We start from the raw sequence: 19,579 nt of genomic DNA, 5'->3' as shown, positions 1-19,579 counted from the left end.
ACATCCAGCCCTGGACACACGACGAGACCGCGGGACGCGTTGTGTTTTCTCCGCTCACACACGAGGGATTGATCCAATGTATTATTTACGACCGAAACTTCAGCAACTTATCCACTGGATATGGCTCCCGGTTTGAGGAGTGGGCGGACAGGTCACCCCAAAGTGGTGGGAGCCGGCGGAGCGGACCCCGGTGGGTGCTCGCCGCAAAGGACGGATGCCGGAGAAGAGGGGAGATGTTTGAGGAGCGGGTGGCGAGCCGGAGCAGCGGGGATGCTTGCAAACTGCCTGCTGTCTGTGGGAATGCTTTCACTTCTTGTCCGGTGCGCTTTGGCCGCAGAGGGTAAGCACACCGCCGAGCTGCTGTAGCCTGCATCTGAAACACTTGCTGATTTGTTGCATTAACCTCTGTCACACCTACAGTGTAGCCTACGACTGGCATCTATTGTAAATAGTAAAATAGGAACGCATTGGGTGGAAAAGAAAAAAGGGGAGATCTTTTGTTTCACACTGGCAGCGTTTTGCTAATCCACACATTTATTGCTGCTGGGTGCATGATTCACATGCTGCATGGATGAAGCGGTGGTCGGCTGAATATCTTATTGAATCATTTTTTTAGTGAGGGAAAAACTGTGCTGTCTGTGGTCCATCAGCACAGGAATCACCTATAAGCTCTCTACATGTGTGCACACGGCTGGTTTTGCATTGCAATTTGCGCAGGCAGGGTGTATGTCCTAACAGCTATTACTAAGGATTAATTCCCTCACTGACCAGCGCTGACATGATATGTTGTAGGAGGGATGGTGTTGCTGCTGGACTGCACAGGGTTTGCTTGTATGTGATGTAACTCTCTCTCTCTCTCTCTCTCTCTCTCTCTCTTTCTCTCTCTCTCTCTCACCTACTAATCTTTGCACCTGAGCCTGAAGCAAGTCAACTCTTTTTTGTCTCACGGATCAGGTTGCACTGCACAGAATCTGTGCTTCTCCTCTGCAGCTGGATTCATTATGAGCCATTTCAACCTCAACTTTCAACAATTTGGGATCAATAAAGTACACATATCTATCTTTGTCTCTCATCTCAACTTCAATTCTCTTTTCCTTTTTGTTTGTCCTGCAATTTGGCAATTCATTTGGGTTGTATTTCCATGACAGGGGTTATTAAACGTTATTATTGTGTGTAATGAGCTGTAGGGGAGTTATTCTGGGAATGCAGTGCAGTCACAGGACAGTCAGTGTTTCAGAGCATCTGGGTCAGCACTAATGACACACATACTGTAGCCCATTGTAGGTCTGTCTGTCTCTGGCGGCATGCGAGGCAGCTGGGGAGAAGGTTGGCCGACATAGCTGCCCTTGAGCCTTGAAAGAAAAAGGCTTGAATCAAAAAGACTGTCACTCTCTGCAGTTGCACTGATTTGGCTGCATCACCTGCTTTTTTTTTTCCCCTCATGTGACTATTTACAGCACTTCACTATAGATGGGTTTGAAGCTCGATGCGCGACCTCAACTTGGAAATGGAGATGTTCTTTGCAAAGTATCAAGCGTGTATTTCTAACAGCAGCTCCATCACCACCTCTCCAGTCAGCAGACTGTGATGTAGTGGCTGTGGTCTCACCTCTGCTGATGCACTGCTACAGTAGCGGAGTCTCCTCCTCCTTCCTCCCACCTCCTCCTCCTCCTTCTCACAGTCAGCACATCCATTCTTAAACACATGAGCCCAGCAGCAGCAGCAACAGCACCCGAGCTATACAGTATATACTTAGTGAAGCAGTTATTATTCAATCAAGGGACAAGAAACTGTCAACTTGGGCTGTAGTCCTTTGTGTAGATAGAAGAACTAGTTTATTGAGAATGAATGCTGGATTCTGTGGTCTGGGTGTTTACAATAGTCTGCATGCTGTCTTTTTGAAGTGTTACTGGTTTGAAGAATCGAAGATGGACTCTTAGCTCCAAAAAAAAATGATCCTGGGTATTCCCACAGTCACATCTTGACATATTGTGTCACATCTTTTTCATCATAAACTTGATGTGATGTAATCCAGTAAATCGGGGAGAGGAGCAGCTCTCGTCACTACTCTCTGGATTTGAATTGCTCGCTTTGTTTATTCTAGTGCAAACATATGGACACACAAGATACTAGACAATGTAATGTTCCACACAAAGAAAAACATTTCAAAAGATTCGGTTTATTTTACAGAAATGTCATATTATGTCTCTGTCTTCACTGCCATGCATTTTCTGTAAATCTCACAAAAACAAAATCTCCGAATTATAGTGAAAGTTAAATTTAAAATGATATTTTTCTTCCTCAGGTCGCTGTGCACTGGGCAGTGAAACACAAAATGTGTTACATTCATTCAGTGGCAGTGGGCAACTGATTCAGTTTTTAGTGCCACAGTAATCCCTGGCCTCTTATTACCTTACAAAAAGAAATGTATCATTCCAATCAGACCTTTGCAGTGAGCTATACATCTATTGCACCCCTACTTATTCAGTAACACTATTACAGATCAAACCTCAGCCATACAGCCATAGAATAAATATAATGAGCATAAGGCCTACTGCTAATGATTGGCAATACTTAATTATATGCCTTTAGTTGAGGAAAATTACATATCATGCTGTGTTGTTGATATCAGTATGATATCAGGTATTGAGGTCATTTCAAATTTACTGTCACCGCTACATAGTTTGTCCATCAGAGAGTATTGATAAGTTGATTTTTCAATTGGAAAACGGGCAGCATACGTATCTTTGTCACATTGTGTTAACGCAGCAAAAAAAAATCTAAGGGACTGTGTCAAGATTGTTTGTCCATGCTAAAAAAAAATACGACTGGCCGAGACAATTTTTAAACCCATAAATTTCAGTAAGAGTATCAGTTGGGCTCTACTGCTGTGTTTGTTTGTGTGTGTTTGTTTGTGTGTGTGTGTGTGTGTGTGTAAGGTGTACTGAATGAAAAACATCCTCAATTTGCTGTGAGCTGCTAATATTCAGACTCACAGCTTCCTCCCTTAATGTGTGGAACAAATACAACATGCAGTTTCTATGGGAACACCAATTTTTGTCCCGCAATAACATTTTTCCCCTTAAACCCCTGAACAGCCAGTAGAGTAGAGGACAGTGCAGGGTGCAGTGCCGTGTGGGTATCCTGAGTAATTTTGGCTGCAGCGATGAAGCTTTTTCATGCAGCCAGATTGATCTTTAATTAACTCGCAGGATCTCTTGTCTGGTTTATTGCTTTCTTATTAACACAGCTGGTGAAATGATGTTCAGCGAGCAGCTCGAGGACACGCAGAAGAGCGAGCTAAGCGAAAGAATATTTGGTCCTTCTGACGTCAGCTGTGTTTATTGCTATACAACCACAACCCGGCCGTTGCTTTTGAGTGCTGACAGCTTGATTTGACGGGGGTTAACCTCACAGACCTCTCCCTGTATGAGACGCTATCCCTGAGCTGTTGCCAGTCATCACTTTCTGTTTAGGAATTCATTGAAAGGAGTCATGACAGTAAGATTCAGAGATATTTCCTATTTGAAATGCGGTCTGGGGTCTTAACCCCTAAAATGACTATTAACGTGCATCAAATGCCCAGTGAGCTGCACATCACGACACTATTTGTGGTTTGCCTCTGGTTTATAACACGCCTACCTGTTTGCTTCTCGTGTTTTCTTGCAGTTTCCATTCCCTTTGTCTAGATTAGCCTTTTCAGGGCTGTCACGATGGTTAATGTTAAAATAACTTCCAGGAATTGGTTTAAAAACCAGCAACTGTGACTCACCTTTGGTCTGATGACCTGTCTGCATCAGCTCTGAGTTTTTCAAGAGCACATAGCGGTCATGATTTTTCTGTTTGTTCTGTTTATTTCGCTCGTTTCACCTCATTGCAGTGATTTATTGAACCACATTTACTTATGTTGTGGGAGAGCATGTCAGGAGGGCTTAAGATGTATGTGCCTGTGTGTGGTGTGTAGTTGCACAGTCAGATGGGTGGTCTCTCCTCAGGAGGATCTTCAGCTATAATGCTGTGAGTTTCGTCACATCAGTCAATAGAACAATAGAAACATTAGTCTTTGTGAACAGATAGATATCAAATGAATTCATTTACAAAAAAAAAAAGATTTTTTTTTGAAAGATTGTTTATAGTCTATTCCCAGCTCTCCGTCTGTTTTCTTTTGCATGTGATGAAGCAGTTTCAACAGGGAGACTGTGTGAGTTCTATTCAACGTTATGTAAGAACTCAAGTGGCAGAAATGAAAATGCTAAAAGGGCAGAAAGAGAGCAATGTCCGATAATTAAAACATATTTGTAATGGTAATCATTATGTTATCCATCCTTGCTACAGTTTACTCCCAGGCCTCCTGTAGCCTGTGTCTGTCAGATCTTAAAGAAAGTCAAAAGGTCTGCAGTCGTCTCTCCTTCACCGCTGTAAACGAAGCAGGCAGCACTTCTACTGCACATAGATGTAGTCATAAGAAAGGCAAACAGGCTTCTAATTAGTACCACAGACCATCTGCCACGCATTATCCCTCACATAGTTCAGTGCCATCAGGGAATATTGTGTTTGTGTGGTGTGTATTCGTGTGTTATGAGCTATCTTCACGTTTCCCTCCAGTATCTCTCTCTGTTACCTTTGTGCGTCTCTGTTCTTTCGTCTCTCTCTCTCCTGTGTCTTTCGGTATGGTGGCTGTTGGATGCAAGTTGATGGCAGACATAGGCTTGGCTCTGCTGCTGCCGCTTGAGAAAGGACAGCAGGCTGCCTGATTTATTGGGACACACTGTATAATACAGTCCACTGTTCTGCACGAGGCCACTGTTCATCACGCCGCATCACACTGGACTAAAGCAGAAGATGGCATGAGAGGCCCGATTCTCTGGGAAATTTAGGAATGTCTAATTTTAAGGAGCAACTCACCCCTGTGTAGGACTGCCCCCACCTTTTTAGAGTGAATATATGGCAGCTTGTTTTGTGTCTGATGAATCTCTTCAATTTAGCTAACCCAAGTAATAATGATACAAAGAGAAAGATAGTCCTAGGTATAAAAGATTATAAGTAATTTTTCGTTTTGTTTTAAAATGTAAATCCACTTATGTGACATTTAAGAATAAAACTTTTAAACTACATCGAAATGCAAACCTGGTGCCTTGACATATAGCGTGGCTTTATTAATGGTTTGATTAAGCCATCTAAGATGTGTGCAAAGGTATACTGCAATTCAAAGATGAGAGGAGGAAAGGTGTTATTTATCTCACCCTAACAGCAGCAGCAAAGCTAGGAGGAGAGTCAGGGAGCTGTCAATCAAACTCAGTTTGCACATGCCCTCACAATCCTGAATAGAGGTGTAATTTGGCAAAATAAGTGAAATCACCTATGTGGGTTTACCATGGGTGTGTAGGGCCTTTAAAAGTCCTTTAAAGCTGTATTTAAAGTGTAATTTATTGGATATGACTGTATTAGTTATTCCACAGAAGCACCTCTTGGGAGTCACAGATGGGCCTTGACTCTGGAATATATTATTGATATAGAAGTTAAAGATTTAAGAAGATTTTTAGCAGAAATGAACAAGGCTGGATCAGACCAGGATTTAGATCTATGGTGTGCATAAATGAGAGAGACAAGACCGTCAGAAAGGGGGAGATTTGCCTCTTCACACACGGGGTCATCAGTCACATTTAATGGCATCACTGTCACTGTATCATATTCAGTTTTTTGTCAACTGTTGTTATAAATGGAAATGCAAAGTGTAAAGCAAAGTGTAGCTGTAGGCTTTGCTTTTTCGCACAGATGCCTCTGTGGACTGTGGCATTTCAGCTAATCTCTTTGAACCGCTGGAGCAGGGAATGTGAGATCACTGAGACATACAAACACAGTCATTACACTGAGCGTTCAAAATGTTACATGCTTAGCAGCTAGCAGTGTGTTCGCAGGCAGGCACTAACACAGTGCACACAGGAACGGGAGCACGGGCTAGCAGCAGCAGTGGCAGACAGTTAAAGTAGGCTAGTCATAACTCACTCAAATCTGAATACACAGGCACGATTCACACATTTTCTGATTCAGTGTGACTTACACTTTCCGCGGACATCCTTACCTTTGATGTCCACTGCAAAGAAATGTCCATAAACAACAACTGAACAACTTTGTGGACTGGTGTCAGCGCAACCATCTCCGGCTAAACGCCAAGAAGACAGAAGACAGGGCTGGTGGTGGGTTTCCTTAAAGAGGAAGTCTCCTCCAGCTCCTGTCACCTTCCAGGGCTGAAAGGATCGAGGTGGTTAACACCTACAAGTGCCTGGGTGCTCAACCTGTGCAACAAGTTGGGATGGGATGTGGACGTGGACAAGAAGTGCCAGAGCCAACTCTACTTCTTGAGGAGGCTGAGGTCCGTTGGTGTGAGAGGACAGTTGCTCCGGACGTTCTATCAGTCTGTGGTGTCTTTTATGTGGTTGTGTGCTGGTTCAGCAGTATCGCAGCCAAAGACACCGACAGACTGAACAAGATCATCAGAAAGGCCGGCTCAGTCCTGGGGAAGAAACTGGACACAGTGGAGATGGTGGCAGAGAGGCGGATGCCGGTGGATGTGTCAGCAATCATGAAGAACAAGTCCCATCCACTCTACCAAATAATAGAGGGACAGAGGAGTGCGCCGAGCAGCAGACTGCTCCTGTCCCGCTACAGGGAGGAATGCTTCTGCAGGTCGTTTCATTCCTGCTGTCATCGGCCTGTACGGCTCTGGACTGTAATTCATCCACTCACCATCTGTATCATCACCCGCACCGGACACTTTTCTGCACTTTGACACTGCGAATTTTGCATGGGTCATGCTTTCCTGCACAACACGGCATGTACTAAATACTGTAGCGCTGCACTGGCTAAATACTGTACTGTAACACTGTGCAGGCACTTTACTGCTGTGGACAATCCAAACAACATTTCCACTGTACTATAATGTTCACAAGTACAGTGGAAATGGCCACAGCAGTGTTCAGGTCTGGCTGTGTGTGCGTGTTCCCGCATGTACGTGTGCGCGTTAGTGCATGTGATTCCCTCCTGTTAAAACATTGGCCCTGCCCATGTTTATAAACACGCAGGACCCGCTCAGTGCAGCAGGCTACATGGTGTTTGGTGGTTGTGACTCTCCAGAATTTCCTCCACCGAAGAAACAATGTTTTTGTCTGAAAAGGCCTCCCTCTCAAAGAAAGAGATGAGACCAGAGCACAGGACTGGCCATGGGGACCGTCTCAAATCCCCATCGGTGGTGGCCTGTCAAAACAGCCATTAAATTTTTACCGGCTCTCAGCATCTTTACCGGTTCCATCAGTGCGACCCCCATTCCCACAAAGCATTTATTTTGGTCTGGGATGCTGGACAGCGCTGAGTGTAACAGAACTTGCCAGAATCAAAGTAATTTGTTTTTAAAGTATATATTTTTGGGCTTTTTTATGCCTTTACTCGAAGGTACAGTAGAGAGAGACAGGAAATGGGAAGGCAGAGAGGGGGGGGAATGACATGCAGCAAAGGCCGTCCGATCCGGGGCCGACTGCAGCGAGGACTGTAGCCTCTACACATGGGGCGCCTGCTTAGACCACTACGCCACACAACGCCCCTGAATCAAAGTAATTCTTTGATAGTTGTCACGTCCAATGGCAAACGGCACATAGCGAACATGATCTGTTAATAGTGAATTCGGCATACTGCATTCTCCAAAATGTAAAGAAAATGGGCTCTCAAGTTCTCTCACTCAATCCACACTGAATCCATGGCAATGTTATACTTCCTGTTTCTTGTTAAAAATTTAAATGGGTTCATATAAGTGAAGACTTTTAATGTGTAATGTAACAAGTCCAGGACACTTTGTAGAAAAGAAAATTTAATTAAACACGATTATATACAGTATGAGAAGAACAAAGATACACGTAGACCATGGCGTAGACAGAGCGCAACTGCTCAGAATGCCAAGTGTGAACTCTACAGCTTTAGATTTTGCTGATAATTCTTTGTGGGTTTTTTGTTACTGCAAGCAGGCTCTTTCACATTACATGTAGGCATTTGAGCTAATGTTAATATAGAAATATAGGCCTTGCAATGAATCTTACATTGTTGGTCTGTGACCCCTTTTTGTGTCATAGAACTCTCACCACCACAACTATCATATTGTCATGTAAATGTGAGTATGGCGTTCTTTTGTGTACTCTAATTGGATTATATAGAAATTGAGGCTAGGCTGGGATTCACGTATCGGCTTCCAATAGAATCGCATCATGATGATATGAGAAAAATGTGACATCGTTTTGCTAAATTCTGTTGTTTAAATGAAGTAGTAGATAAGAAATGTTCTCATCAAAACTGTAATATTCATTTCAGGCAAATCATCCAGCCCTGAGAGTCATTATTCTATACTTCCAATTTATTCAAGACGTTATTCATTACAAATATATCAAACAACTATGTCAGTGCATCATCAACATCACATGTTGACTGTGGTAGTTTATGAACACGAACCATCCATCTCTCAGTCTATGAAGAAACCTTTCATTTTAAATCCCAGTGACATCACAGATTCAGGGGCTCGCTCTCTGATTTCTAGCTTTAGTGAAACAGGTTGAGAGTGGACGCAGCAAAGATGACAGCATCAGTGAAGCATCAAGAGTGCTGGGGAGGGATAAGCTGAACTCAGAGAGCATTAAAGGAAGTCTTCAACAGTTTTAGAAGCCCATCTTATTAATCAGTAATCGAGCTGTCTTTGGACTTTAAGTATGTTTTCCTGACAGAATATAGAAGCGCTTTTTGTCCTTATACTTTTGGAGGTAATTCGAATGAGAAACAAAAAAACATGCTGTGAGACTTAAGGCGCTAAAGTTTGAATGCATTAAAATGCATCATTTAAAGGTAAAAGCTTAAAATGGGTCACACATTTTAAGTCACGGACTGCTTTTTTGTTTTCCTTTAAGCAATTTAGTTTATTTTTGTAAAAGAGAAGGGAATTTTCCTGCAGCCACACACAACACATATTGAAATACTCACCTTTATGCGCATTCATAAATCTATACCATGTCGCATTTGTCTAATTTATGCCCTTACTTTAGAGCACAAGTCACCCCTTAAGTCTTAAAATGAGACGGGCCGTTCCCCGCAGGCCAATTCATTACTGGGATAATCCGAATATGTTGCCCCACTGCTTCTGGAGAAGTACACTCATACACACAAACAAGGCCTTTACAAATGCTCCAGCTCATACCCATCTGTAGCGAAAGTCTAAGCAAGTTTCAGAGTTTGTTTCTCTTCATCCTTCATGGATATCTTATTAATTTGTCCTCAGAGACTGTCTGTGTGTATTCGTGTGCATGTGTGTGATTTGTGTAATGTGTGTCACAACTTGCCACTCTCAGCACTTTGTACCCTGCTGCAGTGAGGGAACGTTCCTTTTATTTTAGTGCTAAATGTTTTTATATTATGGAGCTGCTGTATTTGATCCTCAATTTGTTTCTTAATATCAAGTGTATTGCATCAATATCTTTGAAGCTGAAGTACAGCTGTGCACTAGACCTAATATATTGCACAGGAGACCTAGAGCTCAATAATTAAACTACAACAATGAATGTCTTTCATTCTTTCATCCACCTACCAACCAAACAAACCACATAAACAATTTTACTGCACGTACAGTATTGGTGAAATGCAGTTTATAGTGAGTGACTGTGTGTATGTGTATGTATGTGTGTGTTTCTGACTCAGTGTTTCTTTGTTGCCTGTGGCACCACAATGTGTTAGATGGCTAATGAAGGTCAAGAGTGTGTCCGCAGGATTAGATCATGGTACCGAGGAGACAGACCTCTCCTTGACAGTGGACGTCATTACGAGACATGGATGACAGCCATTAAAACGCCGTCATAGTAGGGATGGGGAAGTGCACAGGTTTGCATGAGAAGAATGATAGAATATCCAATTTAAGAAGTGTGTAAGGAAAGAGGACAAAGAAATGCAGCTTAGGGTTGATAAGACAGACGCTCTTTGCACTGAGAGGTAAATTCTCACTGGAAGTTTTAATGTTTATAACCATGTATAAAAAACTAAAAACATCTTTTTTTTCTCTTATGATGAATAATCATAACAGATCACAAGTGGAAATACAGTATATTACATACATAAAAGAAAAAAAATAGAGTGACATCAAAGGGAAAAGGTATGACAAAGAAAACCCCATCACAAAATCCAATTATTTCCGTTTTCTATGTCAATTTTCTCAAAGAAAAAGCAAAAGAACATGAATCATTTTTTAAATCCTGGGTTTTTATGTTTCAAATCATGGCGCCACAGATGCACATCAGTGAAATGTCCCCATTTTGATACTGCACGTACTGATGTGTCCTATTTTTCATCCTGAAAGAAACCTGCCACCTAGCCGAGCTGGATAAACCATTCCTGAAACGATGGCTCCCGTGGGGACGTCCATCCTCTTAATATTATCTGTGTGACCAACATTAAACTTCTCTGAAATAAATCTGCAGCATTTACAGTTGGGCAACTGTGAGTGGATGTATAATCTTAGTCAAAAACCCAAATGAAGACTGTTAAGATTTTGAATTAAATTATAAATTATCTGCAATTAAAATCTGAATTAGACATTTTCATAGCAGGTGGTCCCATCTGAACTCTGACACTTGGTACGGTTTGCCTTATTTGCCCGCCCACATCTTGGATGGTGTCCAGTAGAATCAGTTAAGAACTTGTGAAAAAAAATCCTTCTTTCTTTTCTCTCCATTAAGAATTGAATTCTTTTTTCAAAAGTAGTCTCTGAAAAACCTTTGAATAATATATTGAAGCCACATGTCCCAGATCCATTATACTCAGGTGGAATTGTGACCTCTGAGACGTGTGTTGAGTTTGCGGTTCTTTTTGACCCCATTGTGGCACAGAGGAGGTGTCTCCCCTGTAGGTATTGCCAAAAGTTGTCTAAGAAGATTTACCTTTTCTTCTTGCAACAAATGTTTTTTAGCCCATATGTAAAGAGTGAGGATTCCCGTTTCAACCCCGTACTTCAAAAGAAGTGGAGCTTTGAGTGTATTTGACTTGGAGTTTCTTCTGATACTATCTTCTGAATGCAGATATGTTATTCATATTACAGTCACAGCATTTGAGACTATGCAGCTCTTTCTGGTGGCAGAGCCCACTTTGTTGTTGTTGACCAACTGCAAAGGCATGGAGATACATCACTAGCTCATGCTATGTCTACAGTATCTGAACATGCTGTTTGTTCTGCACTCGTAAACCAGGCGAACAGTGTGTTGCTCCACTGAGATGTCAATCAAGTCACTATGTTATGTATAAGCAAAGTCATACAGGTTAATTACAAGAGCTGTGCTGATCAGCTATAATGAAATTTAAAATGAGAAATCACGGAGAAAATTATGATGATGTTATAACACAAACTGGATGTGAAGAAGAAGAAGTACTCAGTACAGCAGGTGGAAGGCGTTGATTGCAGGAGCAGGTGTAATTGAAAATCCTGCTTCTCTGTAGAGATGACCAGGTTGATGCCTGGAAACAGGGCAGTGAGTGGTGTATCCCATGGCTTTACATAGCGAACAATCGGTGCTGGTGTTTTGACTTTCGTTCTATGTAGTGTGTGTGTTGGCCACACAGCTCCCAACCTTCTCTAACCAGGCTTACATTGTTGTTTTACAAAAGCTAATTTTTCCTTGTCCACTCTGAAGTACAAATATCCAAACCCCTAAATGCTTAAAGTACTTAACTTTAATGAGAATATATGTTACATCTCTTGATGGCCATTATAGAGACCCTCCTTAAAATATACAGGCCAGAAAATCAGTTGAAAAGATCAAAAATGTGTTCAGATTATATTGTGGTTTTAATAACAAATTCAACATCATAGAAAGAATGAAGGAATTTTCTTTCTAACTCCATCTTTAACACCACAAAACATAACTTGAATATAACACATTATTAATTCTCCCTGTCTCCCCTCAGGTGACACAATACTTGTCACAAATCTTAGTGAGTTTTCTGTCTCAATGCTCAGTACCTTAAACTGAAGTCGTCTTCGTCCATAATGTCTCAACGAGAACTGCTGATGTCCAATCCCTGGGTGTTACAACATTTCAATCATCACAAAAAAGGCATTGTTATGACCCAGCACTATTTGTAAAGATCTGTTTGTTAAAAATAAATGTCACAACTCAAGACTGACATGAGTTGTTTCCTGTGCACCAATTCTGCCAAAACAATTTTGAGTGTATTATCCATTGATTTCGCACTTCCTGTTACAGTACAGTACTCTGAGTGAGGTCTCACCTCTGGTGCTACTTTCTAACAAATCCTCCTCTCTCTTACCTAAATTCTTAATTCACTTATATAAGATGGTCTACGAAAAGACAGGTTTTAAATTCTACATATCTGTTAACTACAGATAAGATATCTTTGTTTTCTCAACTATTCTCACAATTAAATTGCTCAATTACATGTTTTTTTTTTGTGTGTTACATAATTACTCCTAAATCACATAATTGCATATGTCTGTTTTTAAAAAAGCTGCTTTTGACATCAGTGTGTAATTACAGTTGCATCATAATGCAACAATAGAGTAACCTAACTAACAGTAGGTCTAAAAGCAGAGGAGTTTCATAACACGTTGACACCGTGTTGAAATGAATAAAAACCAATTGTGCTTGAAGGTGGGAATATCTTTAACACTGCGGCAGGATTAACAGGGTTAGAAGAATTGAATGCAGTATTACTCAATAGTATTTTCATCCTTATCGAAAATGTGATGGAAGGATCTTTTATGGCCACCATCACAGTAGTGGCTGTGTAGTGGCCCTGTTGTGCTGCGGTGAATTGAGGATGTATTGGAGGCCATTGTTTGAGAGCTCATCCATCATGCTGCCCGCCGGAGTCGCTGGTGATCTCTGTGTTTGCTTCGACTGTGTGGAGTGTCAAGGTTGAATGTCCAATCGCTGTGATGTAGAGGCATGAACGGTGTCCGTGCTGTAGCTCAAACATGTGTCGTTTGACCTGGTGTTCAGCCGTGATAAAATGCATAATGCAACCATGTCCTGTTTTTATTCTCACCTGCATTCTGTATCTGTAAGATTTTCTCTGGTCTTGTTCCCTGTGTCTCCTATTGTGCCCAGAAAGGAAAGGTGCAGGGCGAACAGTTATTTGGCATTTCTTTTCTTGTCACGAGAGAAGCAGCTCATGAGAAGTCAAGGCTATATTTCAGTGAAAACAGCACATTATAGTCTTGTGTTGAATGGAATTGCACTCCATAGAGAAGATATTGCCATTTTGATATTTCTTACTCAATTGACTCACCAACACTTGCAAAGCATAATCAGTCTTATTATTGAGCTGTTGTTCCCGATGTGGGCTCCATGCACCTGCAGAGGGCTGCAACTTGCGATTCTTTTTTATACTCTAAATATATCTAAATATTTTTCAAAACAACAACATTTGGATTTAAGGAAAATTTTTTTTTAAATACTTTTGAATTCTAAAAATTTCAAATACTGTCAGCCGGTAACACATGAAGTTGTGGACTGCTGCTCGTAGTGACCCCCAGGTTATACAGCACTATGATTGTATAACATACATTTTGGCATTGTTGTGCTCGACTGGAGTGAGGGTTTCAGAGGGGATCCTGGAAGCTTAACAGGCTTATCCTACCTTGTTATCCCTCATTGTCCTCTTGCCTCCATCCTTCACATGTCTCGGCTAACCTCCGCTGCACTACAGTCTATAGATATGGTCAGAGTCAGTACGTCTGCTCAGTCTCATACATTAGTGGTTTTCAGTCTGGGGATTGGGACCTCTCAGGAGCTTGGGAATTGTCTGCCATACAGATGTATTAGCTTGTGTATTTTAAAGATATTCCTCTTTAATTTGTGCTTTTTCTAGTGAAATACTGAATACGTTTCAATGCAGACTGCATCAGGGTCAGCTGTAGGAAGGTCTTGTTTAGCTGGTTCATGCAGCAAATAGATGGACAAGTGCTGCAATGTGTCTTTGCTATGTCACTTAAGAGCCTTGCAAATCATGACCGTCTTCTTTTGCGTCATATTTATGTTAATGCACTGGAGAAGGTGTTTGGTTTCGCGTGGAGGAGTTCTGGATGGCAGCGACAGAGTCGGTCGCTTTATTTGCCAAGTGCAGTAAGTACAGAGGAATTTGCCTTAATGACATTGATGTTGAAATTTAAGGAGTAAAATGTCTTGTGTGGAAATTTATCATGAATAACTTATTAATGAAATAATTTGGCTTAATTATTACCATAATAGATGAGATCATTAGGAGGATTTTGGCATCCTGCATTTTAAATGTTGTTCTTTAGAGTTGAACTTTGCTGGAAATCTACTGAACAAAGATCTGTAAACTGTTGACATTGATTCTTTACTTATTGCTTATTGTTATCAGCGTTATCAGTTACAGCATCCATCTTCATGCTCTGCAAACACAACAATATCAGAGAAAGGCAACAGGTTTACTTTTGAGACGGAAAGTAACCCCATTTTTTCTGAAAATGTGGTTTGAATTTGCATAAAGAGTAGTTGAAGGTAACTATATTAAACTGCAACAACTGACAATAATTTCCAAATATTACAATATTTCTCATGTCGTACCTTTAAATATAGTGCTGTTGGAACAGTGAGACTTTGTGCAGGAGTTTAGTAAAGGATGTATAAGACACAGAAGGTACATTCAGCACTCTGCCACTTGGCAGGATGAGCTCTGACTTCCTCTGAAGTCTCTCCGAGGGCCCAATTAGAAAGTCAGAGGCAAGGACTTGTGATTTTCCCAACAGTGATAATACCAGAGTACTCGGAGTCTTTTTTTCGCTAAGACTGACACAGGTGATGAAGCTGAACTTCACCTGGCCACAGCTCTGTACTCTGTACTCCTCACCAAGGTCACTCTGCAGGGAGAAATTGTTTTATTGGTATTTTATTGATAGTCTATAGTACTGTATTATGTCTATATCTGGACACATGTTAATCAGGCTGATTGACTTCAGTAGTGGAATGTAACTTGTATTTTCAAGTTTCAATTTTGAGGTTTACGTCTTTACTTTATAATTATACTCATTTTCAGAGGAGGAGTTTTGTACTTTTTGTACTTTTTACTCCACTACATTTATTTGACAGCATTAGTGACTAATTACTTTTCAGATGAAGATTTTTCATAAAGGAAAATATGATAATCTTATAAAATACAACCTATGCTAAAGATTAACAACCTTTTTGGCCTGGGACCTCAAACAAAAAAACCCCAAAAAACAAAAAACAAAATTGGGCCCCTTGTTACATTTTATATTACTTGTTAGCAGTTCCACCAAATACTGATTTCCCCACAAAATTCTGTCCAACAAAAAAAGGGTTAGGGTTAGGTCCTAACCCGAACATATGTGTGAATCAGAACTTTTGTTTTTCTTCTTTTCCCTCCTATTAAAACAATAGTTTGGGTTATTTGACGTGTAGATGTGTGAGGTATCTATAGTCAGTGTATTACTTGCAGTAGATTCGGCATGCTCCCAGTTTGGAGAAATAGCCAGAAGTACCGGAAGATGAGCGATATACTGCTGTGGATGGGGCCAACTGCAAAAACGTATCTCACTGCTTTTCGCTCGCTTTCACGGAGTCACTTCAACTGATATTGACTTTTTTTCTGTGGGTTTGTTTTAAAGTGGCTAAAACATTTTTTTGTTTTTTGTTGCTGGCCCCGTCCACAGCAGTACATCACTCATCTTCTGTGCCGGTACTCCTGGCTGCCTCTCCAAACTTGGAGGGCGCTCATCCAAATCTACTGTAGGTAATACACCGACTATGTATAAGTACCTCACACAACCCCATGTCAAATAAGATGAACTATTCCTTTAATCATCTCACAACCCCTCAGATTTATCTGGTGACCCTTTGGAAGGGGCCAACCTCTAGGTTGGGAACCGCTGGACTAAACTGTATTTAAAGTAGTTAAGACTAGCTCCACCTCAACGAGCTACAGGAGAATTAACAATCTTGTAATATCATATAGTAACATGTATCAGTCACAGCGATGAAATAAGTGCTTTTACTTTGACACGTTTTCCTGCTAAGACTTTTGTACCTTTACCTATGTGATTTTTCATGCAGGACTTTTACTTAATATGCAATGGAATGTTTTTACCTTGCTGTATTCATACTCTTACTTAAGTAAATGATCTGAATACTTCATCCACCTCTGCTTGACTTGGTATCATTTTACTTTGTTTTCGATACCACTAATCCTGTTCTGCTCCATAGATTATCCTTTTACACCTGATCCCGGACATGTCTCACATGACTACTGATCTGGCACCAGTTTGTTTATTTTCTCTTTCCATAATTCTCTAATTTAGAGTATGCATACATCATGATCCAATACTGAGACAGCTGTGGCATATAAAATGACTGTTGGGCCCCTTGACAGTATTGATCAGTATCAAACATTAAAGTTGTTTGTAGGAACAGCACAGATCATTATTTTCTTCTTACAAATCTTGTTCTGATATTCACGCAAAGTTGCTGTTTCTCATTCAACCTTTATTGGAATAAATATACCCTTCATTGTATTATTAAATAGAATTAATCAAAGCAAATACATAATTTAAGAGGGGACCTTCATGTTAATGTTCACCTTGTACATAGTCCCATCAGCTGCTGTGTCTATATCTGATGCCCTGCCTTGACCCCCACCTGTCATTTCACACCCACTGTTGTAATCTCCAGGCCCATCACAACCCCAGCATGCAGCTAAACTCCTACACTCATCCCTTCCCTTCTCTGATATGTACGTCCCCGGGAGACGGCCATGAGCTCCAGTTTGATACAGTCCCTTTTCTGTCTCTGTGTGTCTGCGTATTGGGTTGTATCAGGACAAGAAGATATTTGAAGGCTTTTTTGAAGAGGCAGTGATGTAAAGACTATTCTTTCAGATTTTTCGAGCTTGTCTTGAGATTGTCAAACCAGTTTGAATCTTTGTTAACCCACAATATAAACTCAATATGCACAAATCTATAAAATATGTGTTGCTTAGAAGATCCGAAATGTTGCGTAATGTAAAACAAACTTTGTTGCATTTTTGCAGTCTGAGTAATAACGCCTTTCTGATTACATTTCTGTAAAGAAACGTGAATGCATGATGCTTCCGTGGCAAGAATTTGCTTGTATTTACCTTTGCTTTTTTATCTCTATCTCTATTGCGTGCTCTGTCTGTTTTCAACCTTGACAGTTCGTAGGCCAGTGCTGCCTCTGGGCATGATGCTGTAGTGAAACATGACTTATTTTTGGTGGTTTTAATGGGACTGTGATTGCCTGCAGTACCCATACTGAGCCCTCTGCCTTCCAGTCATCTTGTCTGCCCCAGCAAGGTTCGTCTGGTCACTCCATATATCAAAGGAATATTTCACCCTGAAATACTCTTACATTTTTATATATCATCAATCTGGAATCATCCGTGCAAGTATGAAGTTGATGAAATGCTCCCAAATTCCCTCAACCTAGCCAGCTCTAAAAAAAAAAAAAAAAAAGTTATATATTATTTGTTATATAAATATATATATTTCAGATTGTTGAGGAGTAACTGTAGTTTGATATCGTCCTTTTTCATCAGCAAACATTTGATTTATCATTGCATTAAAAGCACAGTTGTGATTACAAGAATCCATAATTTCATTTAGGTGAGCCATGACCTGTTGAAGCAGGGAAAATGTGGGAGTTAATAAGGAAATGAATGATGGCTGAAAGTTATTTAGCTGCTTCAGTTTCAGGGTCCTGGTGTTGCGCATGCTGGCTCTCTTGTCACAGTGGGACAAAATGTTTGCTGTGAAAAAAGTTCTAGTGAATATTTGCTTTCACGCATTCCATACATTTGAAAGCAAACAAGTAACTTTATATTTACAATTATATTTATCATTAGTGGCAGAAGAAAAGTACTTAAGTTGATGCATTGCACAAAGAGCTGCAGTTTAGGAATAGGTATAGTTAGGGTTAAGGAGAGGCTGCTATAAGCTTGCCTTTAGTTATAGTCTTCAAATGAAGTCTATTTAAAGCTGCCATGATGCACTGGAAGGTTGGAGCACTTCGCTTGATGTGTTAATTCCTCAGTAATTACAGACTGATCAATAAAGTTTTTATATTATACATGCTAACCAGCATTACCCAGAACTCTCATTCTGGCTTTTGAACAGCGTTGAATGTTTTCTGTAAAGATGTAGGAGTTTTCTCAGGTGTGATCCTGTTTAGAACACAGTGTGACGATATATTGAGTATTGAACGTCTAAGCCGTAAGCACAGTAATCAGTGGCAATTTACCCTCCTGCTATGAACGTGTCAGACAGTGCCACATTTTATTTCGCTGCTCCGCTGGTGACGCTAAGGTGCTGTGTATTTAATATTAATATTAGATAAGCCACTCAGCCATTACACCCCCCAAAAAGTCTGAGCATCTCTGGAAGATCTTTCATTGAAGCTACACATACAAACTAAGTTTATGCAGGGTTTACAGCTCCAGAAATGGTGCTTGAAACTGCATAAAGAATCTTATTTTCAGCATTATTTCATCATCTCTATTCATTTAGATTGTTCTAACTGCAGACATAATAGTTGTTGATGTGATGGGTTACTGTGAGGACCTCACTGTGGAACTCTATGAACTGAAATGCTTATGAACCATCTTCCATTTATTTGTGTTTATGTGTTACCCTTTAAGCATACAATATCCATCCATGTCCTCATGCCTCAGCTCAGCTCAGTATTAGTTAAATGCACAACCACATTAGATTATAGGGACAGTCTTTTTAGTGTATTTGTTAGTGAAAGATTCAGGAAAACTTGCACAATAATCAACACTTGAGGGAACAATCAGTGGGGAGCAGTTCGAAGACAGCATTTAATAATTGTGGCTATTGAGATACATGTTGGCTCATTTAGTAGCCTAGTTGTTATTCTTTTCTTATGTTGACTGACCAAGAGTAACTGCACAGATGTAAAAGCTCCATCCATTCTTTTAGCAGTGTTTCCACATTTAGAAACATAATCACTTGACTATCTCTGCGCTCATCAAACGTCCTTATTTCTATATTTTAGAGCCCCTTTGTGCGACTTTTGATCATTAACATGATACAGCGAGACTGGAAAAGTAATAAAAATGTTCACATCAAATTAAAACATTTTTTTTCCTGGATTGGTTTCATCTGTTTAGCGTTACTGTGTCTATATCCTTTATTCGCTGAATTGTTGTAAGACCTAAATTTCTGAATTTATATAATGAGGCCCAGAAATCAATTAATTTTGGCCGCTTTTTGTCCACTTTAGCCAAAAGGGTTTGAGCCAGGAGATATACGATCCCTCATGTGAGAGTGGAGGGAATGTGTCCCCTGTCACCTTCCAAAAAGCTTGCTAAAAGCGCTGAATAGTGGCTCTCTGGTGTGTTTCACCGAGCTAGTGCCTGCAGTGGAAAACATAGAAACACTTGACAGGAACATTACCCTAATGTACCATATAGAGATGCAGATACAGGAAGAAATTAATGCAGTGTCTAGTGTTGGTGCATTTAGGAA

General features: G+C 40.5%; 1 protein-coding gene across 1 annotated transcript in view; it reads left to right on the top strand.

Annotated features, from left to right (window-relative positions):
• The first annotated feature begins 23 nt into the window (after positions 1-23).
• Positions 24-19,579, top strand: part of kiaa1549lb (KIAA1549-like b) — a 53,124-nt gene continuing 33,568 nt past the window's right edge. The window contains exon 1 of the mRNA XM_087170781.1: positions 24-340. Coding sequence (XP_087026907.1) covers positions 121-340 — 220 coding nt within the window. The 5' untranslated portion in view covers positions 24-120. The remainder of the gene's footprint in view (positions 341-19,579) is intronic.

Source organism: Seriola lalandi, unplaced genomic scaffold (genome assembly GCF_002814215.2).
Source record: "Seriola lalandi dorsalis isolate HSWRI2012SDOR001 ecotype SW California unplaced genomic scaffold, Sedor1 jcf7180002054959, whole genome shotgun sequence".
Taxonomy (NCBI): domain Eukaryota; kingdom Metazoa; phylum Chordata; class Actinopteri; order Carangiformes; family Carangidae; genus Seriola; species Seriola lalandi.
The sequence above is the reverse complement of the archived record's forward strand: the minus strand, read 5'-3'. Positions and strand labels throughout refer to the sequence as shown.